The 25,189-nt window shown below is 34.9% G+C and overlaps 1 protein-coding gene across 2 annotated transcripts; it reads left to right on the top strand.

Annotated features, from left to right (window-relative positions):
- The first annotated feature begins 84 nt into the window (after positions 1-84).
- On the top strand, positions 85-21,007 carry LOC113039023 (volume-regulated anion channel subunit LRRC8A). Of its 2 annotated transcripts, XM_026196890.1 has the most exons (8): positions 95-239; positions 1,116-1,164; positions 9,030-9,729; positions 11,204-11,812; positions 13,625-13,957; positions 15,001-15,171; positions 17,026-17,331; positions 20,580-21,007. In XM_026196890.1, the coding sequence occupies exons 3-8, from the start codon at positions 9,040-9,042 to the stop codon at positions 20,853-20,855; spliced, it is 2,385 nt and encodes a 794-aa protein (XP_026052675.1). In that variant the 5' UTR covers positions 95-239; positions 1,116-1,164; positions 9,030-9,039; the 3' UTR covers positions 20,856-21,007. The 2 variants fall into 2 exon arrangements, with proteins under 2 accessions (XP_026052674.1, XP_026052675.1); XM_026196889.1 differs by lacking the exon at positions 1,116-1,164 and having other exon boundaries at positions 85-239.
- The last annotated feature ends 4,182 nt before the right edge of the window (positions 21,008-25,189 follow it).

Below are 25,189 nucleotides of genomic sequence, written 5' to 3'. Positions count from 1 at the left end.
TTCAGTTCTGCAGATGGCGGTAATGTACTTCGTTTGCATACCGCCAAATAAAAAGCGAAGAAGAACGAGCTGCGCTTTCGCCAGCTGACGTCAGTTCCTGGGCGTGGTTTATCCGCGTTCCTCAACTCTTTCCTCGGTCTGCTGGAGTGTGAGGCTCCGCTGTGGATCCTGGATCAGAGGAAAAGACATGTATCAGTTATGCGCCACAGGAGCCAGAGATCCACTCAGTAACGAGGCTGGTGAGTTGTGTGTGTATGTGTGTGTTTCTCAGGGCGTTGAGTGTGTGTTTATGCTGTGTTCGACATCTCAAGACGCTTTTAAGAGACCAAAGAGACAAGCTTTAATTTCCTCCCATTACACTGCAGGCCCAGCACCGTGTGCGTCTGTGTTTGATTGCGTTAACTTTCTGTCTTAAGTTAGTCTATGAATTATAATGTCATGCTCTTATGTTTTTGTGGTTGTGTTCCTGTGTTGTAGCACTGAATCTGATCTGATTAATGAAACATCTCATGTATTTTTTTTATTATAGGGGCCCCTTAGACTAAGGGTCCGAGGACCCACAAGGGAGCACTAGAGGGTAAAACTTCAGAGAAAAACAGTGTAAAAATAAGTAAAAAAATAAATAAAATAATAATAATTAAAACAAATTGAAAGTGATTAAAACAAAAGTACAAATAGTAAAAAATATAATTAAGAAATAATAAATAATACATCTACCAGAAGAAGTTATAGTACTATAATGTGTCGAAATATTTCAATAACATAATGTAAAGGAAATTAAATGTTGACTGTTACATTACAGCCTGACACTGATATAAAGCCGGTTCAGAAATAAAAATGCAAGTGTTTTTCTCTACTTAATGTAGAATTAAAGTGATTTGGAGACACTCCCTCCTGGGCGTGTCGTGGCTTGGTGGTTAAAAATCTGGGCTGGTACCTTGTTGGTCGTAGGTTTAAACCTCAGCAGGGTTAAGGTTGTATACAGTCGTTATGCAACTGAACACTTTACATAAATATGGATCTGTTTTTCACCACAAGCTATAATATGCGACTGAATGCTTTACGGTGCCTTTTCCTTCATTTGTTTTATTGCAATACAATGTGTTTTGTCCTAGAAGAAGATATTTGCTCTGGATGAAAGTTTGACCCTGAGGCGACAGATAAGTGTGTTTTGAACAAGTGCCTGGTGTGTTTTCTGGAGTTGGAGCAGCAGCATGTGTTTCTGATCCAGGAAGCATGTTTGATCTGAGCAGGACACACCCGTGATTGACTGACTGTAGTGTGGTGTGTAAAACCCAAAGCCTGCGTGTCTGTGGGACGCCACACACCTCTGACCCCATTAACTCACTAAATGCATCAGAACAACAGAACGAATGCACAAACTGTACACGCTCGAGTGTGTTTGCATGGAAGAAATCTATAGAAGGAGTTCTTGTGCACTGTATTCCAAGTCTTCTAAAGAGCTTTTTGTAAAAAAAAAACAAAAAAAAAAAAACAGGCCATAACTGGTATAGCTGGTGTGGTCTTATTTGTGAATGACTCATTCTTTTGAGTCAGATCTTTTTAGTGAATCAGTTTATACCTGTTCTCAAAATGATTCATTCACACATTGGATTGATCCAGTTTTTGAGATCTCCGTTGCTCTGCCTATATACATATTTTATATAAAATAAATGTAAAACAAATTATAATAAATACAAATATTTTATTAAATATAAATAATGTATACATTTTTATGATGTCAAATTATATACAACTCTTTGTAATGTTATATAAGGTAATTATCAAAGACTAACAAAAAGTTATTTCATAATGGCAAAATCAGAAAATCTATTATAAATGTAATAACATAAATATAATGCTGCCTTATACTATTAATATCAAATATATTATGTAAAATAAAAATATATTAATTGTATAACAAAATAAAAATGTATAGAATTCACTAAAACAAGTGTTGTAAAAATCTGATACTTTTAAATAATTAGAAAATAGCTTGTATGATGTCATAAACTGCATTTGCAGTGCTTTTTGTAAGAAGTCATTGTTTACTGAAAATGTTGATATCTGCCCTAGTTGTCCTTGGCGTGTTTTTGGGAAAAGTAGGGATGTCTGATTCGTAAATGAATCTTTGTTTCATTTGGGATCAGTGAACTGCTTCGTTCCATTTCTCAGTGGAAATGTCTCAGTTTAATGTTTTTTTTCCCCCATTACCGTAAATGCATCTTTTGCTTAGTAGATAAGTGCAAATTATTCTCTGTGCTAATTGGAAGCATTTTTTTGGAAGACAGCATTTTATTTCACTTTGCTCTGCTGAAAGTGTGGTTTAATACTCAAATGCACACATTTAATTGTTTTGAGTGGTTTACCTCCATCTGTATACTGTAAGATAGTGGTGAGAAATAGCCAGCGTTTATTATAAAAGCATTTCCATAGAGCAGCCATAGGATTCAGATCTATTGCTCTCATGAACCCGCGAAGACAATTTGACACATTAAAACCTAATGTCTCTCTCTGTGTCTCTGTGGTGTTCAGCTCTTTTGCTGACGGGACAGAGTGTGCTGGTTTTGGGGATGATGCACGATCGTTTGTGTGTTTGGGTTGCGTCCAGATGGGGACAGCATGCCCTTGGGGAAGCTAAACAGAGTGGATTTAACAACAGAGCCTTTGTGTGTGTTTGTGAGATGCACCTGGAGTTCACGGGACTCGGAGGCTTAAAAACCAACGGGTCAGAAGATGTTGTCAGTAATGATGTTGTTTTTTCAGAAGGGCATGAGAAGAGCTCTAAGCGCTTCTTTGCTGTATTGATCATGAAGTTCTATTCTAGAAAGTTTTCTTGCTATATCTTGATCAATATGTTTCATTATAGCAGTTTCTTTGCTATATAGTGATGAAGATTAGGGTTGTGATGGTGCAGAAATCTTCCTACTGGTTAATCGGTGTGTGAGGACACTGGTAATACCGGTATCACCGCAGGGGCGTTCCCACTTTTTTCACTTTCCTTCACTTTTAAATAGCTCAAAAGTGCCATGCGCTTTTTACTTTCACCTGTGAGTTAGCATCAGTTCGGCGTCAATTCCTTGAATGCAACAACAAAATACAAAGTCAAACTCACTTTAGCCTACATATAAAACTGAATTTTTATTAACAAAACAAATAAAAATACACCATGCTATTGGGCAGGCTATGCCAAATATAAAATAACAAATAACTTACATAAAGTTAAAATAGGTGTACTATAGGACCGTTTAATTTTTTTTCCCCAAATCCCTTTTTTTTTCTTCTCATGTCAGAGTCTCATATCTCGTCCTGTATTTGTCGGCAACTCAAGGGAGCACAGACTATAATGCACATAAATCTAACAGTCTGTTATTTCTACATAATGTTCAGATTCAGAGAAATAGGAACGTGCACCGAGAATACAGTTTCTCTCTCACCCTGTTCCGGTTTTCATGCTGACAGGCTTTTTTTTCGGTGAGATGACGTTGCTTTCTGGAGGTTATGAGAGAAGTCACTACTGCTTACGTTATGAAAGTATTTATAACTTCATGTGCATTTATGAGGGAGAGAACTGAGCTAGTGGAATCCAGAATGCTGGAGGAAATGTCAAGTGTAATTACATTCAAAGAAAGAGGCTTTTATCTCAAGCAAGCACACGGTGAATGAGGGGAATGTGTGTGTGTGTGTGTGTGTGTGTGTGTGTGTGTGTGTGTGTGGTGCTAAATGTTACTGTGATTGAGCAGACGTCTCCTGGACGGCCAGCGCTGGTCGAGACTGGATCAGCAGACAGTGTGAGGAGCTTGATGGAGACTAACACTCTCAAGGGCATTGTGTTAATACAACACGTCTCCAAACACTACTGAAGGAAAGAAACTGATCCTCAACACACACACACACCCACACCCACACACACCCACACACAGCATCTTGTTTACTAGTAGAATGAAGAAACTATCTGTTTAAATGATGCTTTTAAACTTCTTGAAGTTTATTCAAGTGTTTCCAGCTTTGTGTCAAGTCCCCTTTTTTATATATATATATATATATATATATATATATATATATATATATATATATATATATATATATATAATATAGCATTTTAAACAAAATACATTGTGTCAAAGCACTGAACAACATTCATTAGGAAAACAGTGTGTCAATAATGAAAAATGATAGTTAAAGGCAGTTCATTATTGAATTCAGTGATGTCATCTCTGTTCAGTTTAAATAGTGTCTGTGCATTTATTTGCAATCAAGTCAATGATATCGCTGTAGATGAAGTGACCCCAACTAAGCAAGCCAGAGGCGACAGCGGCAAGGAACCGAAACTCCATCGGTGACAGAATGGAGAAAAAAAACTTGGGAGAAACCAGGCTCAGTTGGGGGCCAGTTTGGTCTGGATCCGGTGGCTACGGTGACCTCTGAATAAGAGAGAAACAGACTAATATTAGCGTAGATGCCATTCTTCTAAAGATGTAGATGGTACATCGGGTGTTATGGGAAGTGTTCCCGGTTCTGGTTTACCTAATTAATGCAGCCTAAAAATCTTTTAACAGGTTTGTGTGTATCTCTGTATGAAGGTTGGTGTTTGTTAACTGTTAATAGACTCTCAGCTGAGACCCGTGGACTCATGGGACATGTTCAGACAATTGTGTTTTATTTTAAGGAATAGTTCAGTCATAAAACTAATTCTGTCATCATTTACCTATCTTTATATTCACTGATCTAAGATGCTCTTGTGAGTCTTAAACATAACATAAAATATTGTGCATGAGTGTATAGTGCTTGACCAATATTTTGACAGCTGAATTTTAGTATGAATGGTCAGTTGTGAAGTATGTTTTTATCTTTGTGTTGATAGTGTGTGAATATTGGGCATACAGAATGTGTGTTTGGGAGATGAGGAGGTGTTCGTGTAAATATGGTGTTATAGTTGATTATTTTCTGTAGGGTTTCTGACGTTTTCTGAGTTTTCTATTAAAAACTGTAATTGTTAATAGAAATAAAGCTGAAATAAAGTAAACAGCACTGTAAATATGTTTCAACAACATGTTTTTCAGATTTGATGAAAAACAAAGTCAAAATTTGAAAAAATAGTTACTTGACAACTAGCTGAAGTTTAGGTTGAAGGACTAAAATAAAAAGCGAAGCAAAAAAATTTACATTTACTTTTGAAATTATTTAAATTAAACAAAACATGCCACAAAATTAATAAACCTATAATTAAATGTAAATTAAAATGAAAAACATAAACAAAACAATTAAAAATAATTATGTAGGAATTACAAATAATGTTACAAAAATACTTTATTTAAATTCGAATTAAATTGAAAATTGTTTTAACCTTCAAACGTATCCATTAAACAATAAATATTTAATAATAATAATAACAACGACAAAAGCATGTGCAAAATTGCTACACTTGAACTGAATTTAACATTGATACGTTTTTCCATTGTAACAAAAAATTACAAAAGCATGCAACTAAATTTCTAAACTTAAGAATTGTAACGGAAATTTAAAATATAAATCATATACTATTATATAAACAGCACCAAAATAACACTTACTAGGCCAAGTCAAAAGCACTCACCCTCAAGTGTCTGTGATATTTATATTCTCTAGAAATTATTAGAGTTTACGAGAGTTTTCTGCTCTTTTAGTTTAATAACAGCACACCTCTAACCAGATTTTAATTGGCTCATAACTTCCTAAAAGGGCCCCACATAAGCAGAGGGGCTGGTTCGGATACAAATGGGTGTGTGTGTGTGTGTGTGTGTGTGTGTGTGAGCATGTATGCATTTCAGTTAATACCACCAGATGGCTTTATCTTATCGTTTACCTAAATAAGCAGAACAATATCATATTTTAAAGCCTCTACTCTCTGACCATGCCGTATACTCCAGCTGAGGATGTTTTGAAACGGAGGGGATCGTTTAACTTGGAGTCATTTCAGCCCAACGTGGAATTTTTACAAGGTCTCCGTAAACAATTGCAGGGGCCTTTTCTGCATTTTCACTCCAGCTCCTGAATCCCAAACGGAAAATTCCCAGCCTCTCCGACTCTAAGTAAAGACGTTAGCCGGAGCGTTCTCGATCTGTAGTGAGTCACGGTCTGCACGGACGCTTGTTTGGTGTCTGTGCTCGTCTAAATGCTGGAATGATTGATTGAGGGTAGGAAATGATGCCTCATTACATCGCTCTCTTTCTTCATCTCTTCACTTGTGTTCTAGTAACTTTCCCAGCTAATAAACTCATCAGCTCTTTCTTCTTTTCCTTTCCCTTTCACCTCTCAATACTTGTCTGCTATTCAAACCCCTTTGTATAGAATCGCCATTATTTAAAAGAATATTTGAAGCTACAGCTTACATTTTGGTCTTTTCCCCCATTTATTTTTTTAGCTTTCATTCTGTTAATGCACAATCATCAAGAAAGGTTGAATAGTCATGGATCTGCGCGTTCACTAAAATTGTGTCAGAATGATTTCTGAAGGATCATGTGACTCTGAAGACTGGAGGAATGATGCTGAAAATACAACTTTGATCACAGGAATAAATTACAGTTTATAATATATTCAAAGTGAAAACAGTTGTTTTAAATTGTAATAATATTTCACAGTTTTACTGTATTTTTGATCAAATAAATGCAGCCTTGGAGACTTCTTTCAAAAACAAACAAACAGGAAAAAAAAAATCTTACCAAGCAAACTTTTGAAAACAGGAAGGAGTTGGCCAATACTGGATGATAAAGCATGTGCATTTACCCACATGGGAGACACTTATTCTACTTACATATTTTCTTTTTAATCATTTCATGCATTCTTTTTCAATGTTGTTATGCTTTTTGAGGAATAATGTTCAAACATATGCGCGCTTCAGAAACCGTATTTAATTACATCCTGTTTTCAGGAAGATCTGATTTGGGACGTACTCTATCTTTGGCTTATAGCGGACACAACAGCTGTTTGCAATTCTCAGCTCCAATCTGGCAACCCTAATGATGTTGTGCCTTCAAAACATCAGTCCCAACTAGTCATAAACGGCCTTTATAAAGTCAAGCACTGCTGGATTTAACCACATAACTGTGTGTGTGCACATGCATCATACATGTCTTGAAAATGCCTGCTAAAATTAGGCACAGCTTTGATTTTGTGGGACGTGTGTGTGTGTGTTGTCCTCTGTAACTGTATTCCTGTAAACGCACAGCTGAGGATGGTTTGTTGACTCATTCCAGCTGCTTCCTGTGTCCATCATCTGAGCTCTGACACACAGCTACTGTATGAGAAAGACACGAGACTCAGTTAAGGGAAACTCTGTTTGTGAAAAGAAAGTGACAGCTGACACAACACAGTTAAAGGTCATTAGAGATTTCAGTAGTTTTTGTATACGTCTTTCCGTGAACAATTTAACAGTGAATGTTATTTGAAGGGGAAAATTTTTTGTCTTTAAGGGTTTTGTTATGATAGTTGTGAAAATAATGTGTCACTCACAATGCAAAAATGCTTTTATTGTTTATATGCAAAATATTTTTATTTTATTTACAGGTAGAAATTATAATTTCTGATAATAAATTATGAATCATTATGAATAATGATTAGACTGAATTTGAAGAAAAGGTTTAGAAATCGTCTTGTTTATTTGCAAAAATAATCTTTTGCAAAAGGATGAGAATTGAATGGAAGGCTGTTATGGAATCAAATTAATTCATTAATTTTTAGGTAGCAGTTAGCTTTTGCAAAATGTTTAATTATGAAATGAGAGACTTGGAAATTAATGTATTCGTTTAGTTTATTTATTTGTTATATTTATATAATTTATTATTTATTTATGTTTTATTTTTTAGACTGGAACTATCTTTTTTTACAGAAGATTAAGAATGATCTGATATCAATAATATTTATATCTATCTATCTATCTATCTGTTTATTTTATTTTATTTTAGAAATTACCATTGGCAAAGGGTTGAGAATCATACAAACTAGGGATGTAACGATTTAACCGTGAGCCGATTGAAATCTGTGACGATTCAAATCGGTTGAGATGCAATCGCTATTCATTTAGGGGTAGGAGTCTACCGTATTTTCCGGACTATAAGTCGCACTTTTTTTTCATAGTTTGGCTTGTCCTGCGACTTATAGTCAGGTGCGACTTATCAAAATTAATTTGACATGAACTGAGGGAAATTAACCAAGAGAAAACATAACCTCTCGTGGCTGTAGATGGTAACGTTTTCTCTTGGTACTAAATAAATGCGACTTCTAGTCCAGTGCGACTTATGGTTTTTTTTTCCTCGTCGTGACGTATTTTTGGACTGATGCGACTTATACTTAGGTGCAACTTATAGTCCGAAAAATACAGTATATTAATTCAATGTTTGAGGGGAACTTACTGTCTTTAAAAAAGTTCAGATGGTATTTTTTCTTTTCATCTTGCTTCTCTATAATGCATATTCAGCTGCTTTGTTTACAGGGGAAACCAAGGAAACGCTTTAAGCGCCACCTGCTGGCAGAGAGTGAATCTGCATCTTATTCTGTTTCATGTAGATATTTTAATGTATAGTTTCACAAAACTGAAGACAAAACTTTTTTTTTAAATTGAATCGTGAGTTGAGTGAATCGTTACATCCCTAATAAAAACACTTAAAAATGAACTAATGCAAAACATTTTATCTATTTTTGTAAAAAAATTACCTTTTGCGAAATATTTAACTTTTTTTATTTTTAGATAGACCTTTTGCAGAATGTTTAGAATCATTACTTTATGCTTAATATATATTTTTTGTTTGTTTATTTTGCAGAATGTTGAGAATGGTGTGAAAGGCATAGAAATGACCCTACTTAAGCAAAATATGTATTTATTTATATATGTTTTTTTTTTTTTTTGGTGGATATTACTATTTGTAAAAGATTGAGAATGATATGAAAGGCTTAGAAGTTACCTTACGCTAAATATTAATGACGTGAACATTTGATTGATTATTGGCCTGTCACTTCCAGTTGGTCATTTCCTGTTTCTCTCTGTTTCTCAGGTAAACCGTCATGATTCCCATCACTGAGTTGCGATACTTTGCTGATACACAGCCGGCGTATCGGATTCTGAAACCATGGTGGGACGTGTTCTCAGACTACATCTCCATCGTCATGCTGATGATCGCGGTGTTCGGCGGCACGCTGCAGGTCACGCAGGACAAAATGATCTGCCTGCCATGCAAATGGGTCGTCAACCAGACCTGCGAACAACTCAACGTCAGCGTGCCGCTCAACGCCGAGCCCAAGGGCATCCAGTACGACCTCGACAGACACCAGTACAACTACGTGGACGCCGTGTGTTACGAGAACAAGCTGCACTGGTTCGCAAAGTACTTCCCGTATCTGGTGCTGCTGCACACGCTCATCTTTCTAGCTTGTAGTAACTTCTGGTTTAAGTTTCCGCGGACCAGTTCGAAGCTGGAGCATTTCGTGTCGATCCTGCTGAAGTGTTTCGACTCGCCGTGGACGACTCGCGCGCTTTCTGAGACCGTGGTGGAGGAGAGTGACCCCAAGCCGACGGGGAAGATGAACGGCTCGATGGATAAGAAAGCCTCCTCTGTGAGTGACCAGGATGTGGAGGCAAGCGTTCCCATGCTGCAGAGGACCAAGTCCCGCATCGAGCAGGGCATCGTGGACCGTTCGGAGACGGGCGTCCTGGATAAGAAGGAAGGAGAGCAGGCCAAAGCGCTGTTTGAGAAGGTGTGTGTGTGTATGATTTATTTAAGAGGAGCTCACAAGTCACAAGCGGGACGTCTAGTGTACAGCGCTGCGTTCTAAAACCTAGTGAGCTCCCTCTGTAGTGAGCGTTTCAAGGCAATGTAGGTGCACCTTTTAAAAAATGTATTCCTCCAAAATGCCTTTTTTGGTTAAATTAAAGGCAGCATGTATTCGTAGATTGCAACCACAGATTCGCATTGCGATTAAATATGCTTAAAAAGTTCTAATTTATACATTCAATACTTCATCTACTAATAAATAAAAATACCTATTTCAACCAATACTGAGATTTTTATAAATAATAATGTCAATATTTATACAAAAATGTAATAAATATCTTTAAAATGTACTTATATATTTAATTAATATGCAAATAAATAAATTGTTTATTTCAGCCAGTGCTAAAAAGTATTGATAAATATTATCACATTTTGATAACATATATTTAATAAACTGCATTTAGAAGTTATACTTATTTATAATTGTACGTAATTCATTTAACCTATAAAATAGTTATAACAGCCAAATCAGAAAATTATTGATAAATATTATTACATTATTTATAAATTAAAATATTTTATATTAGTATTTCCTATATTTTGTTTATCAGTATAGTATTTAGCCTATACTGAAAAAGTATTAATAACACAAACACAATTACTTAATACAATAATAATATATTATCTAATAATACATAATACAATTTATATATTACTATATATTCAATAAATATTTTTATACACTAATGCTTACTTAATATATTAATAAATTATAGTAATGTAGTTTTGTCCAATGCCAATTTTTTTGTGAAAATTATATTTTTTAAAAATGCATATATTAATGTATTCAATAATTGTTTATATATTTTTGCTCACTTCATATACTAATAAATAAAATATGGTTATTTAGCCTATACTGAAAAGTATTAATAACACAAACACATTTACTTAATACAATAATAAATAATATATTATCTAATAATGTATATTTATTTATTACTTTATATTCAATACATATTTTTATACAGTAATGATTACTTAATATATTAATAAATAAAATATAAATGTTGTCCAATTCTAAAACAAGTTAAAAAAAGATTACATAAAAATGCATATTAATATAATTAATAAATGTTTATACATTTTTGCTCACTTCATATGCTAATAAATAAAATATGGCTATTTAATCCAATGCTAAAAACTATTTATTATTATTAAACATAATTTTAAATATTAATATGTATATATTTATATCATCACTACTAAATAAAACATAGTTATTGATAGATATTAAAAATATATATTTAATTTTGTGCCACACTGTTAAAATTTCAATTAGGGTGCCTTGGAAGATGCTGTCTATGTAGGTAGTGGACAAGGAGGTAGTCTGCAAGGTTTTGGAACGGAGCCCAAATATCCTGAATACATCGTCTCGTCTCATCCGTCTCTCTTTTCAGGTGAAGAAGTTCCGGATCCACGTGGAGGAGGGCGACATCGTTCACCGTCTTTACATCCGCCAGATCATCATCAAAGTCATCCAGTTCCTGATCATCATCTGCTACACCATGTACTACGTCCACCACATCAAGTTCAGCGTGCCGTGCACCGTGGACATCGAGCGGCTGACCGGTTATCGCACGTATCACTGCGCACATCCTCTGGCCACGCTCTTTAAGATCCTGGCCTGCTTCTACATCAGCCTGGTGGTGGTCTACGGCCTCATCTGCATGTACACGCTCTACTGGATCATCAGCCGCTCGCTAAAGCGCTACTCCTTCGAGTCCATCCGCGAGGAGAGCAGCTACAGCGACATCCCCGACGTCAAGAACGACTTCGCCTTCATGCTGCACATGATCGATCAGTACGACCCGCTGTACTCCAAACGCTTCGCCGTCTTCCTGTCGGAGGTCAGCGAGAACAAACTGCGACAGCTGAACCTGAATAACGAATGGACTCTGGAGAAACTCAGACAGAGGATAACCAAAAACTCGCAGGAGAAGCTGGAGCTGCACCTCTTCATGCTGAGCGGGATCCCGGACACAGTGTTTGACCTGGTCGAGCTGGAGGTGTGTGGCTTTGTGTGCATCAGCGTGTGTATCTGTGACCCTGGAGCACAAAACCAAAATTGTAGCAATAGTCAAAAATGCATTGTATGGGTCAAAACTATCCATTTTTGTTTTATGCCAAAAATCATTAGGATATTAAGTAAAGATCATGTTCCATGAAGATATTTTATCAATTTCTTACTGTAAATATATCACAACTTAATTTTTTATTAGTAATATGCATCGCTAAGAACTTATTTGGACTTTAAAATAACTTTAAAACTTTTTTTATTTTACACGCTCAGATTCCAGATATTCAAATAGTTGCATCTTAGCCAAATATTGTCCTCCTGACAAACCATGCATCAATAGTTGATTGTATAAATGCCAATTTCCAAAAAGTGACCCTTATGACTTATGTTTTGTGGTCCAGGGTCACATGTTTAAACTCTTAACGAATGTGTATTTAAAGGGTTAGTTCACCCCAAAATTTAAATGAACCCATGTTTTACTCGCCCTCAAACCATCTTAGGTGTATATGACTTTCTTCTTTCAGACAAATCCAATCGGAGTTATATTAAAAATGATCCCAACTCTTGAGTTAGAATGGGAGTAAAGGGGTGTTTTTGTTCAACAGTCCAAAAGTAGTCAAATAAAGCGCATCCATCCATAATTAAACATGCCTCACATGACTCCGGGAGGTGAATAAAGGCCTCCTGTAGTGAATCCATGTGTTTTTATAAGAAAAATATCCATATTTACGAGACAAATGTTTCAGGTCGTGCTTATAGGCCTGCTCAAGACCTGCTTAAAGGGGTACTCCACCCCAAATCTGTTTAGGTTCCCGAACATCTCTGACGCAAAATACAATGTAAGACAACGGCAACAGAAGCGGTTTGGTTAATGTCGTCTTTTATGTTTCACTGAAAAAACAAAAAAACTGTGCAGCTTTCCAACAAAATAAAAAGTAAAATTAAAAATAAATTAAAAAATACAAAATAAAACGTTTAACGTTGTGAAATGAAGAAATAAAGACTGAACGTGCTGCTTGTAATGAGGCGCTAAATCGCGATCACACCTGCCGCATTAAAGAGCGCCAAAACTGTATTTATTGTTTGCATTTCGTTATAAACTTGGAATAATTTTAAAGCGGATACTTTGTTCATTAAAAAGTAACAAAAACACAAAAGTGCGCTACAAATAATGAAGTCCATGCATTAACAGATCACACCATAGACTGTTTGAAACTATTTTTTTTCCATTAAACTTTGATGCACTTCGTCTCAGTTTAATACGCAAACATAAAAGATGTCATTGAAAAACAATCAGGAAGAAAGGCATTACGTGTACAAGTGATAACTTAATACATAGGCATAGTCGCAAGTGGTGACCTCAGCGATAACTTGAAACTTGCCCTGAATAATTTAAGTAATTTAAAATATAATTATTTTCTATTATTTATTCAAATAAATTTGGCAGTCATAGTTCAGTTTCTTCCCCAAAGCATGATTCCAATTGAGCTTCCTCTTAAGTAACCGCTTGCGTGCGTTTAGATGACTCTGTGAGATCACGTTTAACTTTTCACAGCTGCTTAGGAGGAAGTTGGAGCTGTTTCCTCACACATGGCTTGCTTTTTTATTTTTCTTCAGGGTTTTTTATTCTTAAAGGCAAAGTGTGTGTGATTTCTGTGCCACTGATGTCACCAAATGGATTTGCAAAAATAATCCAATTTCTGGACTAATATCCTCTTGTGCTATTGGTCAAAAAAAAGAGCAACAGCACACCACCGGTTGCTCTAACTGCAGGTAAATGTATTCTGTGTTTCCTGAAAAGGTGCTGAAATTGGAGCTGATCCCTGATGTTACGATCCCGCCCATAATCGCACAGCTGTGTAACCTGAAGGAGATGTGGCTTTACCACACGCCGGCCAGAATCGAGGCTCCTGCTCTGGCTTTCCTCCGCGAGAACCTCAAATCACTACACATAAAGTTCACAGACATTAAGGAGATCCCTCTGTGGATCTACAGCCTCAAGAACCTCGGCGAGCTTCATCTGACCGGAAACCTCAGCGCAGATAACAACCGCTTCATCGTCATCGACGGCCTGCGGGAGCTCAAGAGACTCAAGGTCCTGCGGCTGAAGAGCAACCTCACTAAACTGCCTCAGGTGAGATAAGAGCACTCTCAGATTCATCAGTGCAATCAGAAAGATGTCTAAATGATTTGCATTATTTTTACATGGTCCTAGTTTGTTGTGCTTGGTGCACATTATTATGAAGACAAAAAAATTTGTAAAATTGAAATCATGCACCAAAAAAAAAAAAAAAAAAAAAAAAAAAGTTGTTTAAATATACAAATAATATATGTATATAAGTTAAATGGTTTTTAATTTAAATAATGTAGAATTATATTATTAATATAAATATATCAATAATATTGATGTTTTTTTATAAAATAATCATTTTATTTTTTGTTAAAAATAATATTTATAATATTATGTATGTTATAGAAAATACATTAATTTTAATATTAATCCATACTTAAATGTATAATTAATTACACTGTAACAATGACACTTAAATAGTGTATCCAAAATTGTATTAACAATTTAATCATGATATATATATACATAATTTCTTTTAATTTTTATAATAAAATAATGTATGCAAAAAATGTCATTTATATAATTGTAGAGCTTAAAATATTTATATAAATTAAAAATTGTAATGAACATTTAATAATAGTATTGATATATGATATATAGTATTTTTATAATATTTGTAATAAGATATTGTACACAAGATATAATTTATGTAATTATATAACTATGTCAGAATTGGATTAATTTATATAATTAAATGAAATATAAGATTATCTAAAGTTAATATATAGATATATAAAATAGTGTGTGTGTATATATGTGTATATGTGTGTGTGTGTGTATATGTATATTATTTATATTACATATAATAAATAGTTCTTTCCTTCAGAGATAATCTGCAATATTTAACTATAGTAAATACAGCTTTTGTATTTATGCAGGTGTGTTATGCTTGTTGTTGTTAAATATTCTAATTCTAATAATCATCCTAATGTTCTTACCTTTGGTGCTGTTTTTAATCTAAAAGCTGAATATATTCACACAGAATTGTGTTTTATAACTCCTTTAGGACCAAATAAAGATCCCAGCCCATCTTCTTCCCCTTGCAGGTGGTGACAGATGTTGGCGTTCACTTGCAGAAGCTCTCCATCAATAACGAAGGCACCAAACTGATGGTTCTGAACAGTCTGAAGAAGATGGTGAACCTGACGGAGCTGGAGCTGCTGCGCTGTGATCTAGAACGGATCCCACACTCCATATTCAGTCTGCACAATCTACAGGTCATCCTTCATCTAGCAGCACAATAACCTATGCTTGTGCCATAATGCAATTTCCATACATTATGGAAAGTTTAGTTTGAATTTTTTTAACTCTGCATCATAAAATTAGGTAGTATTTGGGCCTTTTTGTGTTGTCATTTTAAAAGATGCATTAATTTGCAATAGGGGCTGTCAATTTTTTTTTTGAATTTTATATATTTATCGAAAAAATTAAAATACAAATCCACATTTGAAAGCAAAAACATTGCATTCAAATTTTAGGTCTGCGTCGACTTTATGGCAGGTTTCTCCATGCCACTTCATCTTATTTTTTTTTTAATGAAGAAAGTAGCCTACTTTTTGATTGGTTTTCAGTGGTTTGTATTAAACTATACATGCATGCATGATGCTGTTTTGTTTTTTTTACTAATTGTTTAAGCAACTTCATTAATTATATATGGTTTATAAACATTATTTTAAACATTATGCACTTTTATTTACAAAGAGATTTGTGTTATTTTATTACGCTTTGAAGAAACGTGTATAATATTTTGCTCGATGTGACTTCCTCAGGAGAGAAGCCAAATGCTTTTTTTCCCATTTATAAATAATTATGCCTTTTCAATTGAAATATAATTCAAATTTTGATAATATTTATGTATAAAATGTTTTTGTAGTCATTTTGACAGCCCTAGTGTATAACGGTACACAAACATGACATTTCAGTTCGTACCTTGGTCTTAACGTCACTCTTTGTTATAGCAGGAGGTTAAAAAAAGGGAACAAAAAATGTATTTTTAAAAATTGTTTCATTAAACAATGTTTTACTGAACAAATGTATTTAAATAAATTAAATTATAATTAGTTTTTTTTATCTACCTTATAAAATAAAATGTAAAAAATATCTACCACAAAGAGCCTAAATGCAAATGTATGAATGCTATTAATTTTTAACTATGATTATCAATAATCAAATAAACAATATTGTTTACAAAGATGTTAATTGCACTCGGTGCAGTTTATAAATTATAATTGTTTTACTCTTAAATGATACCATTTGTGTTTGTTGTCGAAATATAATAATTTACACTGTTGTTGTCATAACTTGTTTCGGATAAGTTTTATTTAAAATTACATTAAGTGATTAAGACCTCACTAACAGGGCAAGTAAAATATGAGTATATAGCCTAGTCTAAAATTTCATGAAATAACGCAACTCAAAGCCACATCAGAGAGCGCTAAAATGGCATTTATTGTCTAAATTTCTTGAAACAATGAAATTATTTGTTTGGTACATGTGTATCGAACTGAAAGACCGGAATACATGTAGTGAAGTGAAGTGAAGTGACATTCAGCCAAGTATGGTGACCCATACTCAGAATTTGTGCTCTGCATTTAACCCATCCGAAATGCACACACACAGAGCAGTGAACACACACACACACACTGTGAGCACACACCCGGAGCAGTGGGCAGCCATTTATGCTGCGGCGCCCGGGGAGCAGTTGGGGGTTCGATGCCTTGCTCAAGGGCACCTAAGTCGTGGTATTGAAGGTGGAGAGAGAACTGTTCATGCACTACCCCCACCCCCGATTCCGTCCGGCCCGAGACTAGAACTCACAACCCTTCGATTGGGAGTCCAACCCTCTAACCATTAGGCCACGACTTCCCTTACACCCCTAAATTGTTTATAAGCGTTACACCCCTAAATTGCAATGCACATGCATGTAAAACCAGATTATTAAGTGTCTTAAACTTGCTGCGTTGTATAAATGCTGTACATTTCTAAATGCTTGGCATCTTACCAAAGGTATTTTCATGCTCGAACAAGTTCTGGTCACTTATTCTGACATGCACATCAACTTCTGTCTGCAGGAGATCGATCTGAAAGACAACAACTTGAAGACCATCGAGGAGATCATCAGCTTCCAGCATCTCCACAGACTGGTGTGCCTCAAGCTCTGGTACAACCAGATCGCCTACATCCCCATCCAGATCGGCACCCTCACCAACCTGGAGCGCCTCTACCTGAACAGGAACAAGATCGAGAAGATTCCCGCCCAGCTCTTCTTCTGCAGGAAGCTGCGTTACCTGGACCTCAGCCACAACAACCTGACCAGCATCCCTGCAGACATCGGCTTCCTGCAGAACCTGCAGTACTTCGCTGTGACCGCTAACAGAGTGAGTCGAGCAGAAATGTGCAGACGAACACGTCACCTCACTTTCCTGTGACACTGCTGTCTGAGTTTCAGTTTATCCTTCCTTGCAAATCTGCAGAAAGATGATGAATATGGTACATTTTCAGGGGTTACTCCTTATAAACAAACTGAATTTAAAAGTAGGAAACGTTCAAAAGTTCGAGTCTGTAAGATTTAATAATAATAATAATAATAATAATAATAATAATAATAAAGAGTTTTATTCAGCAAATACACATTAAATTGCTCAAAAGTGACGATTAAGATAAAAATAATAATTTCAAATAAATGTATATTTCAAATATTATATTATTTTTAAATATAATTTGATTTGAATACATGTCTTCATCTATATAATTTGCTATGTAAAATAAATATTTACTGTATGTACATGCACCGTAATATATATATATATATATTTACACACATTTATATACATACACATTTATATACATACACATTTATATATATATATATATATATATATATATATATATATATATATATATATATATATATATATATATATATATATATATATATATATATATATATATACAATTTAATATAATAATATAATTTTAAATACTAATTTAATTAAATTTAACATTACAATTTAAGTTATTATTTTAATATATATATATATATATATATATATATATATATATATATATATATATATATATATATATATATATATATATATATATATATATATATATAATAACCATATAATATGTATTATAATAATTAAAAAAAAAAAATTCCTGATGCTTTATAGTCAATACAAGTTCTTTAATACTTCAGTATGTTCATGGTCTTATTGTGAATGATTCAAATGTGCATACCAAAGAAGAAAATGCTTTCATAATCTTTTATGTACTAGCTTGCTCACTAATCTAAATGTAATTAATTAAATTAAATTTTTAAGACGGCGCCGCTGCTGCGCAGACCCATTGATTAACATCACTCATTCACAAAATAACCATTTGGACACTGTTTTTGCTCACTGTTGCAGGTAATGCATCCTTTCTAAAATTAGTGCAACACAGCCATGGAATGCCAGTCAACACTAATTAAATTACAATTACAGCAATCATAGCAAGTATTTGAGATATTTGTAATCTAGAATAGCGTGTCTGTGGTGTTTGAGGATGTGAATCCTCTGCTAACAGGGACAGTGTATCAGAAAGACGGCTCCAGTTGTGCTTTCGGAAATCCTGTTTTCTGCATTAAAGCCTGATTTCTCAGCAGCTCCGGTCTCTCCACACCCTCGAATCACGTCTTGCACAAACCTATCCGTCAGACGCCCATCAGAGCTGTCTCTGGGGCGTAAGCGGCATTAAACGGCGCCATTGTTTTGTTCAATCTGGATTCTTTGGATGGGAGTCAACAGGGAACATACAGACATAAAGTCCAGGAACATTATGATGCAGCACACACAACCTGTGTGTCTCATGTGTTTTGGCTTTGACCAGCACTTGTGCTTGTTTTAAGTAATGGGTGTGTTGGAGAGCGTGTGTGGCATGTTTCTGAAAATAGCTGTTTTATGGGACCTCCCGTCGAGGAGTGTGTGCACTTACACACACACACACAACTTTCCCGGTTCCTTCATTACCTCGCGGTTATCTAAATGACTGGTGTAATTTGTGTTTTTTGTTTAGAATCAAGGCGGATGGTAACTAGATGCACATGTTTGCTTTTTCAGAGAGACAAAGAGTGTGTGTGTGTGTGGGCCAAAATTAGCCGCTTACTCTGGAGATAATTGGTTTTCCTGTATATTATGTTTCCTGGGTCTCCGCCCTGCTGAGCGAGTGGCTTTAAATTTGGCACGTCATTTATAATGAATAGATCATTTTACACGACCCTCTGAAATACTTGATTCTGATTGGTCAGTCGTGGCATTCTGCGGGCAGATATTGTCAAATTATGGCAGTTAAACGTATAACTGACCGTTTTGTCACACAAGCTATTGCCTGCATGGCTCTGCTTGGTTTTGGGTTTCTCTTGTCAATCAGTTGGTCGTTATCACAAAATAAACCCTGAGCAAGACACCTGATCACCCGACTGACCCCTGACTGTCCAATACTGTTACATACTGCACAAAACACTCAGATCCAATGACTTAATGACCTGAAATCAGAGGAACACCTCATTATCATTAATTACTCTATTTACAAAATCAAGTCAAGTTGAGCTTTATAACTGAAAATAGTTTCTTAGCTACTGAAATAAAACCAAAATATCAGTTATGACTAAGTATGATTTATCAAACTGCAAAGGCTGCGATGTAATTAAATGTATTTATATTTTTTTAATTCGTTAAGTTAATATTTTTGTTAGTTACTAATAGTTAATTAATTGTTGTTATTATAATTTATTTTGTAATTGCATTGATTTGATGTATAAACCAGGGTTATTAGTTAACTGAAACTAAAGCTAAAACCGTATAAGCACATTTTCTTAGTGCGTATACAATAAACAAAAAATCAAAAACAAACTTTTTATAAATGAACCTATTTCAGCTAAAAATACAAAAACTGAAAAATAAGCAAATCTAAAATGAAAAAATAAACTGTATATAGAAAATAATGATACAAATATAAACTTGTTCAAATTATGCTAATATAGCACTGCTACAAATAAACACAACAAACCACACTTTACATTTACATTTAGCAGACGCTTTTATCCAAAGCGACTTCAGGCTATACATTGGTGTGTGTGTGTGTGTGTGTGTGTGTGTGTGTTCCCTGGGAATTGAACCCACAACCTTTTGCGATGCTAACGCAATGCTCTACCACTGAGCCACAGAAACTCAAGAAAATAACTTTGTTGCAATTTCAGTTTTCATAACATATATATTTAGATTTTAACTACATTTTCATAAAAGTTATGGACAATAAAGTGTTTTTTATTTTCTGTCAGTAGATTACATTTTACACATTTTACTATTTTTATAAACTGCATATTTTCTTGTGAAAACTGAAAAAATACTGTGTAATAACCTTTTATTGTGGAAAACTAATGTTTTTCAAAAACATACAGAGACCTGTGCAATGCTTTAAGGGGCTATTTTGTTTTATTGTATATATTTATTTATTGTGGTTGTAATGAAAGTTCAATGCAATATTGTGTTTGGTTTTTTAGTACATTTTACACACTGATGCAAGAGAATCATATCGCAGCGCTTGTGTGTGAACCATGTTTTTCTCCGTTCTCTACTCTCAGATCGAGGCGCTGCCACCCGAGTTGTTCCAGTGTAAGAAGCTGCGGACGCTGAATCTGGGAAATAACTGCCTTACGGTGCTGCCGTCTCGTTTCGGAGAGTTAACCGGCCTCATGCAGCTGGAGCTACGTGGAAACCGTCTGGAGGGATTACCGGTGGAGCTCTCCGAATGTCGCCTTCTCAAGCGCTCCGGGCTGATCGTAGAAGAGGACCTCTTCAACACCCTGCCGCCGGAGGTCAAGGAGCAGCTGTGGAGAGCCGATAAAGAACAAGCCTGAGCGAGACCGAGGAACTCTTAAAGACATAGTCCACCCAAAAATAAACATTTGCTGAAAATGTCCTCACCCTCGGGTCGTCGAAGATGTAGAGGAGTTTGTTTCTTCATCAGATTTGGAGAAATGTAGCATTGCATCGCTTGCTCACCAATGGATGCTCTGCAGTGAATGGGTGCCGTCAGAATGAGAGTCTAAACAGTTGATAAAAACATCACAATAATCCACACCACTCCAGACGATCAGTTAATTTAATAAATTTTTGCTTGCAAACAGTGCTTGATCTGTGGACATTTCTCTCAAAATTTAGTTGAGATGAGGTTTTCAATGGAGAAAGCAATATTATGGATTAAGGACTTATATTTTAGCCAAAAGCAACTCTTCTCAAGACATTAACTGATGGACTGGAGTGGTGTGGATTACTTGTGATGTTTTTTATCAGCTGTTTGGACTCTCGTTCTGACGGCACCCATTCACTGCAGAGCATCCATTGGTGAGCAAGCGTTGCAATGCTACATTTCTCCAAATCTGATAAAGAAACAAACTCCTCTACATCTTTGATATGCTGACGGTGAGAAAATGTTCAGCAAATTTTTATTTTTGGGTGAACTAAGTGGTTGTGCTGCATTCAATCCTTTTTTTTTTATCATTTTTAATTATTTTTATTTTGGCAATAACGTTTCTTCTCCATATGAAGGGAAGTTGTGGACAGTACAGTGCCATCTGTGCTTAGAAACACACTTATATACTCACTCAAACACATTTTGCACAAACAACACTTTTTGCAAGGTCAAGTCATTTGTGTGCTGCCCCCTACAGGCACGGAGGGGCATGCATACAAACAACGACTACATGGTGAACATGTGGATGCGAGTGTTAAAGCAGTGGCATTATGGGAATGAATAGATATAAGAAGCAATATGTGGTTTGTGCATTATTAACTTGAGTCGACTGTTTATGAATGTGCCAGCTGAGATATTAAATGTGTAAAATGTACGTTTTAGAGCCAGTACCCACAGAATTAAATGCCAAAAAGGTCATATGCAAAATCTACTACTTGTATATGCTTTTAAAGACTATCAATATGATGCCACAAATGTCTTGCGAAAATCTTACACTCCACAGACTCTACGCAAAGATATAGAAACTATGAACTCAAACACAAAGAACAAACTTTTACCATTTTGGCCAGTCTCTCATCTGGATCATGTGACCTGCACGTCGCATCCCATTGGTCGACTTCTCAAAGGGAGTGATGACATCATAAAGACTCTTGTAGCAATGTCCTCACACTTTCATGGCCTTAACTCTATCTGAGCTGTATGCTGGAGCTCATCTCAAAGATAAAGAGTACATGTTGCGTTTATAAGTTTTATAAATAAAATAAAAAGAGAAAGGACAAAAAGAAAGCACGGACTCATGCAAACTGTTCATGTGTTTGCAAGAAAAACAATCATATGCATTGATGTCTCTTTTTTTTTATGTATTCGTTTGATTTTATTTTATGATTTTTATTTGAACTTTTCGTTCGGAAGTTTGCCTAATGTACACAGTATGGCTTTAAACAAAACCAAGTAAAGGCTTCTGATGAACATTTAAATGTGTTTTCATATTTTTCGGTATTATTTTAAAGCATTTGCTACAGTTGGTTTTTTGCATAACAAGGTTAATTAAAAAATTATTGGTCTAGATGATGCAAATATAAAAAGTAAACATTGAAATAGAGGAATCATATGGTACAAAAATTATAACCCATTTAAAGGAATAGTTCACCCCCCAAAAAAGAGACTTCAGTCCATCACTTTTTGGCCGAAATATCTATAATAATGTTTATAAAGTCCAATCTCCTGTTGTTTCTCATTTTAAAATCCATCCACATATTTGTTCGTAACTGTTTTGGACCGTTTTCACTCATAAACAGTGCTTATTCCGTCCGTATTTCTCTCCTGATTCAGACAAAGTTTTTCACTGCAGAAAGAAATATTATGGACGTGTAATTTACCCAGAAACAACATTTTAAAGTTAAAATGTCTTGATGGATTTATTTCTTACAAACACGCCATTTTTACTTCACATGATGTTTTTTGATGGACTGGAGTGGTGTGAATTATTGGGATGTTTAGATATTTAGAGAAGTGTTTAGATTCTGACGGCACCCATTCACTGCGGAGGATCCAATGGTGAACGAGTGCAATGCTACATTTCTCCAAATCTGATGAAGAAGCAAACTCGTATACATCTTGGATGCCCTGAGGGTAAGAGATTTTTCAGCAAATTTAACATTTCATCTGAACCATTCCTTTAAATCTATGGTGAAATATATATATATATGTATGTATATGTGTGTGTGTGTATATATATATGTATGTATATATGTATGTATATGTATGTATGTATGTATGTGTGTGTGTGTGTGTGTGTGTGTGTGTGTGAGAGAGAGAGAGAGAGTGTGCGTGCGAACTGGCAAACATTCGGATGAAACACTCATTTTGTAAAGTAGTTTTATTAATAAAATGTATATAGTGTTATACACTAATTACTATCAAATTGATCAAGAAATGAGACAGTTCAAAACCTTATTCATAATATGAAGTCATAGCCTTGCATGGCATTGTTTTATAAAAAGACCCCTAGATACTGGCCCATAATTTCTTAAGTACCACATCTCTCAACACACACACACACACACACACACACACACACACACCTAGTACTAGTGAACAGGGCCTTTCTGTTTTCTGTGAGGAAGCAGAAGGGAGTACAAGCGCCATGCCACATAAAAGCTCCCATTCTCTCTCTCTCTCTCTCTCTCTCTCTCTCTGTTGATGAAGGCATGGTCACTTCCAACCACCCGAAATAAATCTCCTTTCAGTTAGTATGCACTTCTTCAAACACTATGAAAGCACGGCCATCACAAACTTACAACACAAGATGTTAATGGAGAACACTGTTCATTTCTGTCTCAAATCTGGCCTAGATTAGAGAACTGTTTCGTATTCGTCTAGTATGAGGGGCTGAAACTGTTACTGTATGGCTGTCTAACTGATGTGGGATCAGAATTGTGTTTGTTAAATGATTAAAACACCCAGATGACTAGGCCTTGTTTACACCGTCAGTTAAATAAATTTTTTGCTACTATGTGAAAGAGGTCGAATCTTTTCTGTGACTTAAGTAATCATCTCTGTTAGCTTTCGCTTCCTCCACAATCTTTGTGGCAAAGCCGACGGTATAAAAAGGAGCACTGAGAACAAGCAGAAGAAGCTTCCTTCATGCTGTGTGACGCAGGAGCCCTCTCCAGGTAAAGAGACAACATGCACCATACAAAACCACCATAAACGTACTTCATTTCTACAGGTGTAGATGCCTCTCATTCTGAAAAAGTACTTATTTATTAAAAATCTTGAAGTTGAACATGAGAACTGGATCAGTGCTAGCGAGTTATCATACAGGGGTCATACAGTGTTGCTGCATTATGAACTTCACTTCAAAAAGTGTAGTGGTTAGAAAGTGGCAGATTTAATAACTGAGGAGAATATTACTTTTGAATCAAAATGTGCATGGACTTAAAGGGATATCTCAGCCCAAAATAAAACTTGCAAGCCTGTATAGACTTCAGAAGAAAAAATGAAGGAAATAAGTGACTTATTTACAAATCTAATTTTACAATTTTATATTTTACCCATCCAACAGATTTTTGTTGTCAAATGACACAAAGACAAGAGTTATTACAGTGGCATTATTAACAATAATAGCTCCAAGAAAAAGTAGCATAAATTTAAGTGCTTTTAAAATATTACTTAAAAAAAAAAAATATATATATATATATATATATATATATATATATATATATATATATATATATATATATATATAGGCCTATTGTCCTTTAAATAATGCAAGAAATAAGAAATATAGTTGGCCAAAAGCAAACTTTTTATGTATAGTATCTTTTTTTTTTATAATTGTGCAATGTTTACACCATTTAATGAAAGCTATGTTTTTAATATCATCTTTTGTGTTCTGCAGAAGAAGGTGAGTGTGAATAATGATAGTATTATTTTTGTGTGAGCTATTCTTTTAAATACCACTTAAAACATCTGATATCTTTCTCATGCCTTTGTGTAAAGATCAAAACAGATTCAGATTGATTCAGAAATGAGGTTTGCACACTGGATTAGTTCCTTAATATTTTATAATACACTGAAACGCAGTATTAATGATTAAATCATTCATGTAGAATAGATGATACACATTTGACCAACTTTATAAAAATGATTAAGACACTGAACAGTGTTGAAGATACTTCCCAAAACAGATTCAAGCTTTAAAAATGTAGCTGG

This window comes from Carassius auratus, chromosome 21 (assembly GCF_003368295.1).
Source record: "Carassius auratus strain Wakin chromosome 21, ASM336829v1, whole genome shotgun sequence".
NCBI lineage: Eukaryota > Metazoa > Chordata > Actinopteri > Cypriniformes > Cyprinidae > Carassius > Carassius auratus.
Note: the sequence above shows the minus strand (reverse complement) of the source record. Positions and strands in the feature narration are given on the sequence as shown.

Bases quoted from the DNA above. Each gene is read 5' to 3' on its own strand.
- LOC113039023 (XM_026196889.1), top strand. From the start codon at position 9,040: ATGATTCCCATCACTGAGTTGCGATACTTTGCTGATACACAGCCGGCG. The intron at 11,813-13,624 runs GTGTGTGGCTTT...TTTCCTGAAAAG, and splicing joins TTGACCTGGTCGAGCTGGAG to GTGCTGAAATTGGAGCTGAT. The intron at 17,332-20,579 runs GTGAGTCGAGCA...CTCTACTCTCAG, and splicing joins TCGCTGTGACCGCTAACAGA to ATCGAGGCGCTGCCACCCGA.